Consider the following 10555-nt stretch of genomic DNA (forward strand, 5'->3'; position numbering starts at 1 on the left):
CTCCAACAACACCTCAAACAACATCTCCAACAACTCCAACAACAACACCAACAACAACTCCAACAACAACTCAAACAACATCACCAACAACAAAAACACGAACAACAACTCCAACAACACCAACAACAACTCCAACAACAACAACAACTCCAACAACACCAACAACTTCTACAACAACAACCACACCAATGCCTTCAAGTCCGCTCACAACTCCATGTCCACCTGAGTGCTCTTGGTCTGACTGGTTGGACTTTGGCCCTCCTACATCTGGTCCTAATGGTGGTGAAGTTGTACCAATAAAAAGGATAAGTGACACTCATCGTCATATCTGTTCCACACCAACAAAAGTTGAATGCAGAGCATTACTCTACCCTGATATTCCGCTCACACAGTTGGGTCAGGTAGTGACTTGTAATGCCCAAGATGGATTAATTTGCCTCAATGTAAACCAAGGTCTTCAACAGCAATGCTTTGATTATGAAATAAAAGTATATTGTTGTGAAGTCCCACAAACATGTCCAACTAGCACTACTGTACCAGCAACTCCAACAACAACTCCAACAACTACAATAACAACACCAACAACATCTCCACCAACAACACCAAAGCCTTCAAGTCCGCTTACAACTCCATGTCCACCTGAGTGCTCTTGGTCTGACTGGTTGGACTTTGGCCCTCCTACATCTGGTCCTAATGGTGGTGAAGTTGTACCAATAAAAAGGATAAGTGACACTCATCGTCATATCTGTTCCACACCAACAAAAGTTAAATGCAGAGCATTACTCTACCCTGATATTCCGCTCACACAGTTGGGTCAGGTAGTGACTTGTAATGCCCAAGATGGATTAATTTGCCTCAATGTAAACCAAGGTCTTCAACAGCAATGCTTTGATTATGAAATAAAAGTATATTGTTGTGAAGTCCCACAAACATGTCCAACTAGCACTACTGTCCCAGGAACTATAACACCAACAACTCCAACAACAACACCAACAACAACTCCAACAACAACACCAACAACAACTCCAACAACAAAACCAACAACTCCAACAACAACACCAAGAACAACTCCAACACCAACAACAACCACACCAATGCCTTCAAGTCCGCTCACAACTCCATGTCCACCTGAGTGCTCTTGGTCTGACTGGTTGGACTTTGGCCCTCCTACATCTGGTCCTAATGGTGGTGAAGTTGTACCAATAAAAAGGATAAGTGACACTCATCGTCATATCTGTTCCACACCAACAAAAGTTGAATGCAGAGCATTACTCTACCCTGATATTCCGCTCACACAGTTGGGTCAGGTAGTGACTTGTAATGCCCAAGATGGATTAATTTGCCTCAATGTAAACCAAGGTCTTCAACAGCAATGCTTTGATTATGAAATAAAAGTATATTGTTGTGAAGTCCCAGAAACATGTCCAACTAGCACTACTGTCCCAGGAACTATAACAACAACACTAACAACAACAACACCAACAACTCCAACAACAACACCAACAACAACTCCAACAACAACTCAAACAACATCTCCAACAACTCCAACAACAACACCAACAACAACTCCAACAACAACACCAAGAACAACTCCAACACCAACAACAACCACACCAACGCCTTCAAGTCCGCTCACAACTCCATGTCCACCTGAGTGCTCTTGGTCTGACTGGTTGGACTTTGGCCCTCCTACATCTGGTCCTAATGGTGGTGAAGTTGTACCAATAAAAAGGATAAGTGACACTCATCGTCATATCTGTTCCACACCAACAAAAGTTGAATGCAGAGCGATACTCTATCCTGATATTCCGCTCACACAGTTGGGTCAGGTAGTGACTTGTAATGCCCAAGATGGATTAATTTGCCTCAATGTAAACCAAGGTCTTCAACAGCAATGCTTTGATTATGAAATAAAAGTATATTGTTGTGAAGTCCCAGAAACATGTCCAACTAGCACTACTGTGCCAGCAACTCCAACAACAACACCAACAACTCCAACAACAACACCAACAACAACTCCAAGAACAACTCAAACAAAATCACCAACAATAACAACACCAAAGCCTTCAAGTCCGTTCACGACTCCATGTCCACCTGAGTGCTCTTGGTCTGACTGGTTGGACTTTGGCCCTCCTACATCTGGTCCTAATGGTGGTGAAGTTGTACCAATAAAAAGGATAAGTGACACTCATCGTCATATCTGTTCCACACCAACAAAAGTTGAATGCAGAGCATTACTCTACCCTGATATTCCGCTCACACAGTTGGGTCAGGTAGTGACTTGTAATGCCCAAGATGGATTAATTTGCCTCAATGTAAACCAAGGTCTTCAACAGCAATGCTTTGATTATGAAATAAAAGTATATTGTTGTGAAGTCCCAGAAACATGTCCAACTAGCACTTCTGTGCCAGCAATTCCAACAACAACACCAACAACAACTCCAACAACAACTCAAACAACATCTCCAACAACTCCAACAACAACACCAACAACAACTCCAACAACAACACCAAGAACAACTCCAACACCAACAACAACCACACCAATGCCTTCAAGTCCGCTCACAACTCCATGTCCACCTGAGTGCTCTTGGTCTGACTGGTTGGACTTTGGCCCTCCTACATCTGGTCCTAATGGTGGTGAAGTTGTACCAATAAAAAGGATAAGTGACACTCATCGTCATATCTGTTCCACACCAACAAAAGTTGAATGCAGAGCATTACTCTACCCTGATATTCCGCTCACACAGTTGGGTCAGGTAGTGACTTGTAATGCCCAAGATGGATTAATTTGCCTCAATGTAAACCAAGGTCTTCAACAGCAATGCTTTGATTATGAAATAAAAGTATATTGTTGTGAAGTCCCAGAAACATGTCCAACTAGCACTACTGTGCCTGCAATTCCAAAAACAACACCAACAACTCCAACAACAACTCAAACAACATCACCAACAACAACAACACCAAAGCCTTCAAGTCCGTTCACAACTCCATGTCCACCTGAGTGCTCTTGGTCTGACTGGTTGGACTTTGGCCCTCCTACATCTGGTCCTAATGGTGGTGAAGTTGTACCAATAAAAAGGATAAGTGACACTCATCGTCATATCTGTTCCACACCAACAAAAGTTGAATGCAGAGCATTACTCTACCCTGATATTCCGCTCACACAGTTGGGTCAGGTAGTGACTTGTAATGCCCAAGATGGATTAATTTGCCTCAATGTAAACCAAGGTCTTCAACAGCAATGCTTTGATTATGAAATAAAAGTATATTGTTGTGAAGTCCCAGAAAAATGTCCAACTAGCACTACTGTCCCAGGAACTATAACAACAACACTAACAACAACAACACCAACAACTCCAACAACAACACCAACAACAACTCCAACAACAACTAAAACAACATCTCCAACAACTCCAACAACAACTCCAACAACAACAACAACAACACCAACATCAACTCCAACAACAACTCCAACAACAACTCCAACAACAACAACTCCAACAACAACAACTCCAACAACACCAATAACAAGTACAACAACACAAATAACAAGTACAACAACACCAATAACAAGTACAACACCAACAACACCAATTGGAGTCATAACTGGATCCAAATCAACACCTCATAAAGGCTCTCAATGTCAATGCAATTTCAATGGAACTAAATTCTCTCTAGGTAAATCATTAGACCTTTACTCTTTTTTCCCCTCATTGTATTGTATAAAATCAAGCTTGACTTTCTTATGTTATTATTTTCTCATAACAATTATCTTACAACATATTTTCATTTCGTTTCATAATGTGCTACATCCAGGTTCCTATATTTACAATGTGAGTGATCCTGATGGATGGTGTTATGTTGCAATTTGTAAGCTGAATGACCACAATGAATGTCAGATTTACAATGATTCATTTGCCTGTGGTGTAAGTTCAACTACACCAGCACCAACTACAAGCCAGCACAAACCCTGTGACAAGCCACCTCTAAAGGTAATGAATGTAACAAAGACTTTTGTTTTTAATTCAGCAGATAATTTCATTTGATTTCGTAATGTGGTTATTAGCAAATATGAACTGTGCTTCTAATGTTTTATTCTTTAGTTATATCTAAAAAGGTAATGTTATATCTTTTTAAATTCTATTACATAGGTTCTTCGCTGTTACATAACTCACCATGTAAAGTCATTTGTTTGTTTTTACATGAATTTTACATCAATGAAACAGTTCAAATCTTATTAACACTGTAATCAACAAAACATTTTTTTGTAACGTAATAACTTCGTAACTGATAATGCACGGTTATAATGCTTAGTATTGACAGTCAAGTCAAGTCAAGTCACCTTTATTGACTTGACTTGACTGTACAGTACAGTACAGTTGACAGTACAGTTTTAGTGTTTAAAATCTGAATTTGGTCAAAAAAATCTGGAGCTGTTTCTGCTAAAATGAATTCTCTTGGGATAGACAATGAATTGAGTATTCAGATATTTCTTTTTTATCCTCTGAGAGCATTTACATATTTGCAAGTCTAATTATTGTGTATTTTGATTAGCATGGAGAGACTATACCAGATGGAAATTGTGCCAATCTTACATGTGACAATGGAGTAGTCATACATGAGCATGTGAAATGTGAGGATGCACCTTTGCCTGTGTGTGTTAACCAACATCAACCAAAGCTAGTCAAAGATGATTCCGGGTGTTGTTCCAAATACGAATGCCAGTGTAAGTAAAGTGCAGTGTTTGTCATTTCTACATACTGCAACTGATTTTCTATTATTTTAACAGCATTAATAATACATTATCTATTTTGTTCATCATTCAGGTATATGCAGTGGCTTTGGAGACCCACATTACATTACTTTTGATGGAACATACTACCCATTTCAAGGGAACTGCTCCTATGTCCTTGTCAAAGAGATAAACCCAAAATACCACTTCAGTGTTATTATTGACAATGTCTTCTGTGACTCTGAAGATGGTCTCTCCTGTCCTAAATCTCTGACTGTGCACTACAAATCCTTTGAAATTTTCATGACACAAGAGATTTCTAATGGAAGTGTCATAAATCTGGTAACTAGTTTAATCATTTATATATTTCAAAGGAATTTGGATTTGCTAAAAATCAACTAAAAATTGGTCTAAATAAAGCAGCCATGCAACATTAACAGAAATGTACTTTTAACAGATTAAAGTCAACAACAATCTGGTCAAACTACCATATCAGAACAAAGACTTCCGAATTTCAGACAATGGTATTGAATCACTCGTCGTGATACCAGCGATCGATGCACAGGTCACCTTTACTGGCATGATGTTTTTCATCAACCTCCCTTGGCAGATGTTCCATGGAAACACTGAAGGACAGTGTGGTAAGTTCATGTTCTAACTGTTAAAATAATGCTTAAATGTAAATTGTGCAGATTAATTGTGCTTGATGTTTTATTTCTCTACGGTGAGTCGTAGAAGATACATGAAAACTGTTTCACCAAACATCCTGTACAAATTTTGTGATCATTCATAAATGATTTCTTGAAAATAAACAATAAATTAAGGCACAAACTGTATATTGTAAAATGTGCAAACAGAGGATTAGAATTGGCTTGATAGATAGATAGATAGATAGATAGATAGATAGATAGATAGATAGATAGATAGATAGATAGATAGATAGATAGATAGATAGATAGTATTGAAGCATAATTCCACAACACAACAAGCAAATAGGTAGGATTAAAATAGATTATTTAAAAATCCTCACCCAGAGTATTTAAACTTTATTTATTAATTAAAAGTATTCAAAAGAATTTAGAATTCAAGTGTAATAATCATCAAGTTGCAGAGAAACTGTAGTAGCTTTTGGATAGAGCCAGTGATCAGTAAGAATTAATTAAAGGGAATTAGAAATTTGTTATAATAAATGTAATTATACAGCAGACAAACTGAAAGTGTGAACCTTGTGAAACGTGTGACTTGTTGATGTGATTTGTTCTAATAGAACTGCTTTTCATCTGTTTTTAGGAACATGTGATAATAACCGTACAGATGATTGTCGCCTACCAAATGGCACCATTATATCCTCTTGTGAAAAAATGGCTCAGCATTGGAATGTCAGTAATAACAGCACCTGTCTAGTGCCAAAGCCTAAACCAACACCAGTGCCATGCACCAATGCTCCAATCTGCCAAAATATTAGCAAGTAAGATTTAGCCACTTTCTAACACTTTTAATCAAATATTAGGACACGATTCCCTAGTTGTACATGCTTAATTCTACCCTGAATCTTTTTAAAAGGATCTTTAAGGAATGCCATGAGCTTGTCCCATACCAGTTTTATGAGGAGGCCTGCATTTATGACGTGTGCCACATGAACAGCGAGGTCATCGGTTGCTTCAGTTTGCAGATGTATGCTGATCAGTGTGCTCTGGCAGGAATCTGTATCGACTGGAGGTCAGCCACGAACGGAGTGTGTGGTAAGTGGCATTAAGTAACGACAATCAAGGAAATACAGTGTAGTATCAGCTCAAAGTAGTTAAAAATGTTTATTTCCTCCATATTTAGAATTCAAATGTGAACAGCCCAAAGTCTACAAACCTTGTGGACCTCAGATTCCAGAAACTTGTAATTTAAGGTAACACAGTAACAAAAAATTTTTTTTTAATGATTACAAAATTACATGCAATGACATTTTATTGTTTGCTTTTACAGTTTTAACCTCAAATTTATAAGCACACCCAGTACATATAGTGCTCTGGAAAAAATACTCTGGGAAGGCTGCTACTGTCCAAACAACACAATACAGTTGGGTCCAGATGTAAATGAGTGTGTTGAGTATTGTGGTAAGCGACAACTTTTAAAAACTAAAGTTGAAACTACAGACAGGTGACAAATTAATCTTAAAAACAACTATGCTGATTAGAGTGGTTTCTTTTGGGATAGCCCTGGCATCATTCACACAACATAAACATGTATGCAATGGTCATCATAGTCACTAGCCCCAATTATTTAGCTCCTTTTTAATCAGCATATTAGACAGCACTGTTATCAAAATACCATTTGGAAGAATGGTATTCATCCATTTAGCACAGTTCTAGATCTATGCTGAGGTGCTTTGGAGCAGTTCTGCAGACCAATTGCATGGTTGCTATCATACTAACACATTATGTTGACCTTTAAGTTGTCGTCTGTCTGTAGATCTACTGTGTAACTGTTTAAATATTTAGTGATGGCTCAAAATCTAATTGTATTTCTTTTATCTTCAAATAATCAGGCTGCAAAACACATGACAATCAGATTAAAAAGGTAATTTTTACTATTATACATTTGTTATTGAAATTGCTACAGTAATTAAGCACAACACATCAATAACATACAATCACTTTTAGCCCAAAGAGAAATGGATTTCTGGCTGTATGAACTGCACATGTGAAGAGAGTTTCACAGTGAGCTGCGTGCATTTAACATGTCCTACACAAGAGCCTGTTCACTGTGACGCACCCGGTCAGGTGAAGATCACAGAGACTGTGGATTGCTGCAATCATGACATTTGTGGTAAGTTTACACATTATGACCACTCACAGTTTATCTTGTCTGTTCCCAAAAGTCTTCAAAGTCTGTGTAATGCTTTTCTTGTTACAGCTCATTAAAATGCTGTTAAACTAATCAGATTATTTACACATTATTTACAGTTTTTTTAAATATTCTATTCTTCCACAGTATGTAATAGCAGTCGTTGTCCCACTGAGACTTGCCCTATCGGATTCACTCCACTCATTGTCGAAATGAAAGGCTGTTGTCCGGCTTACACCTGTGGTGAGTGTGAAGCAGCTTCAATATATATAATTTTTCCTATATACATGTTTAATATAGTTAGAACAAATACATTAAAAATCTGTTCTTTCTCTTTAAACAGTGCCTGAACCTGTCTGTGTGTTCAATGACACATTGTATAAGGTAAGAAGAGCATGACCAAACTTTACAAATGGCACTAATTTATGCTGTATTACATATGAATTCACACCCTTTAAAACCTAAAAGCACTTTTTGCATCATTTTGCAGAATTAATCACATTCTGTACAAAATAGTTGGGGAGGGACATTATTACAGTTTACAAAACATTATCTACAAATAAAAATAGGTAGTCAGTCAGTGATTAGGTAAAGAGAGTACAAAATTATATAGAAAAGCAAGCACATGTAAGTCTCAAAATGATGCTACCACCAGCATGCTTCACTGTGCGGATGGAGCTTTCATAAGGCTGTGTTGGGTTTTCACCACACTAAGTGCTTTGCATCTGGTATCAGGTACAAATAATACCACATGATATGTGAGGTGCACACCAAATTTTTTCACTAAAAACCAAATATACCTTGTATGTCCTTTCTATGGCTCAAATCTCTTCATGTCCGGTTAAAGGTCTTTAAGGTGTTAGTCATGTATGAGGGAGTCGATGTCAGTAAAACAAAGATTGTACAAGTCAAGTTTTGATTTAAATTAGTTCTCAGGACTGCTCAGGATTACCAACTACTACAAATGTACAGGATATAGTATCACCAAGTAACACAGATTAGGAATGATTTAGGCATTTAATCATTAAACCTAATGATATGCAATGAAAAAATACAAGAGGAGAAGGAAGAAGCAGGACCCTAGGAGCATGGGCAGTTGGAAGAACAGTGTCTTTTCCAGTCATAAAATGTTTCAGTAATGCGTCTTCTGTTTTTTTTTTTTTGTAGCCTGGTGAAACCTGGACTCCACCTAATGACAAGTGTGTGACTTACAGCTGCTTGAAGAATGGGACTCAGTACAGTACAGTAAAGAACCAGCACGTTTGTCCACCATTCTTTGAAGATGACTGTATTCCTGTGAGTTACCACAACCATAAAAGCGACATACTGTAACAATCACACTGCTAACATAAGTAGTGATATAATAATATATGAATAAAGCTAATATTGAATCTACTATTAATTATGCACTCGATTGTTTAAGTATAGAACAAAATTTCTGGAGATCAGGTTTGATTCTACACTACAGTACATGATGCCTTCTTCAGAGTGATCTGCCATGGTGTCGTTTTCTATGTATTTTATATAATACCATAATATAACCCCTTTTCTTCTTATTTATGCAGGGAACAATTGTCATTGCTGACTGCTGTCCTAAATGTAAGTGTTCATTTACGTTCATTCGTTTAAAAAAAATAAAAATAAAAACATAGATAAGTGAGCAAATCCAATCCAAACTAAATCAACTGAATTTTATTTTAAGGCACACTGAGGAATAGGGCGTGCAGCCTCTCCAGAAACTCCACTTACCTCGAGAGTAATGGCTGCAGGACTGCAAAACCAGTGGAAATGACAGCTTGTGAAGGATCTTGTGTCACATCTTCCATGTATTTATTTTTATTCTTCTATCATGACTCTTGAGAGATGATTAGAAATTATTAGAGCAATATTTTGTTAACAGACTTTTCCATAAGATGTCTGTGTCTGTGCTTTTAATGTTACTAGTTTTAAATGGATAATGATTTTGCAGGAACCTCCTTTCAGCTTACTGTGTTACATCATGAACCTATTTCAAACCATCCACTTTCTCTGTCCCCTCCTCAGCTACTCGATGGCAGCCAACACGTTCGAGCACTCATGCTCTTGTTGTCAGGAAGTGTCCACCATCAAGAAGGAAGCGGAATTCCTCTGTCCAGACGGATCAAGAGTCACCCACGTGTACATCTATGTGGAGAAGTGTGGCTGCTATGAGAGAGAGTGCACCCTGAAGGAGACTTCTCCTGTCCAGAGACGGCGTAGGCGTCGGTGATCACCTGTAGAACAGTCTTCATTTTCTCTAATCAATGTTAATCTATTTATGACTCTATTTACATGAATCAACTAAAGAATTGTGACAACTGTAAATCCTTTCTGATACTTAGAAAATAATAAATATCAGCAATCAACAAGCCGCAACTTGTTTGTGTGAAAATTCATCTAGTGGTGGAAAAAAAGCAGAAAACTTTAACTTTAGCCATATAAACTCAATTATATTTTTATATTATTATTTATATTACTCAACACATCACAAGAAACATAGTGAAAAAGGCACATCATGGAATGTATTTCATTTTAAAAGTAGACACTTTCAACAATCAGATTATTATTTTACTTACTCAGGTGATGCCACTGTAAAGTCTTCAAAGAGCTATTTTTTTTAAAAGGTGAAACTGAAATATAGGGGTGCATTATCTTGTTAAATAAAAGCAAATTAATATGGACAAATTAATAAAACAGCTTGACATGAACATCTGAGCTGAGTTTCTCTTCTCATGGATTTTATTTAGAATTACTAAAGCATCAAATTGCTGAATTTTTTTTTGCTTTAAAACTTTCACTGTTTGACATTAGCCCATATTAAGGTAATAAGATTTGACATATCCTATAAAAACAAATAAATAAGAGGCCCACATATTCTAATGAGCATACTTAAATGTTTAGTAGGCGTTTTCACTAATACCAAAACCACACGTTTACATTATTCAATGGATATACTGTACTGTA

The 10555-nt window shown here is 37.2% G+C and overlaps 1 protein-coding gene across 1 annotated transcript in view; it reads left to right on the top strand.

Moving 5' to 3' along the window:
- LOC113646153 (mucin-5AC-like) overlaps positions 1-9962 on the top strand; it is a 34342-nt gene extending 24380 nt beyond the window's left edge. Inside the window, exons 31-47 of the mRNA XM_047804701.1 lie at positions 3471-3681; positions 3820-3995; positions 4558-4729; positions 4830-5077; positions 5193-5376; positions 6026-6203; positions 6299-6477; positions 6566-6635; positions 6713-6843; positions 7275-7306; positions 7390-7555; positions 7721-7816; positions 7917-7957; positions 8741-8869; positions 9139-9172; positions 9276-9399; positions 9617-9962. Of these exons, the coding sequence (XP_047660657.1) occupies positions 3471-3681; positions 3820-3995; positions 4558-4729; positions 4830-5077; positions 5193-5376; positions 6026-6203; positions 6299-6477; positions 6566-6635; positions 6713-6843; positions 7275-7306; positions 7390-7555; positions 7721-7816; positions 7917-7957; positions 8741-8869; positions 9139-9172; positions 9276-9399; positions 9617-9821 (2376 nt within the window). The 3' untranslated portion in view covers positions 9822-9962. The remainder of the gene's footprint in view (positions 1-3470; positions 3682-3819; positions 3996-4557; positions 4730-4829; positions 5078-5192; positions 5377-6025; positions 6204-6298; positions 6478-6565; positions 6636-6712; positions 6844-7274; positions 7307-7389; positions 7556-7720; positions 7817-7916; positions 7958-8740; positions 8870-9138; positions 9173-9275; positions 9400-9616) is intronic.
- Positions 9963-10555: the final 593 nt, after the last annotated feature.

Source organism: Tachysurus fulvidraco, chromosome 2 (genome assembly GCF_022655615.1).
Source record: "Tachysurus fulvidraco isolate hzauxx_2018 chromosome 2, HZAU_PFXX_2.0, whole genome shotgun sequence".
NCBI lineage: Eukaryota > Metazoa > Chordata > Actinopteri > Siluriformes > Bagridae > Tachysurus > Tachysurus fulvidraco.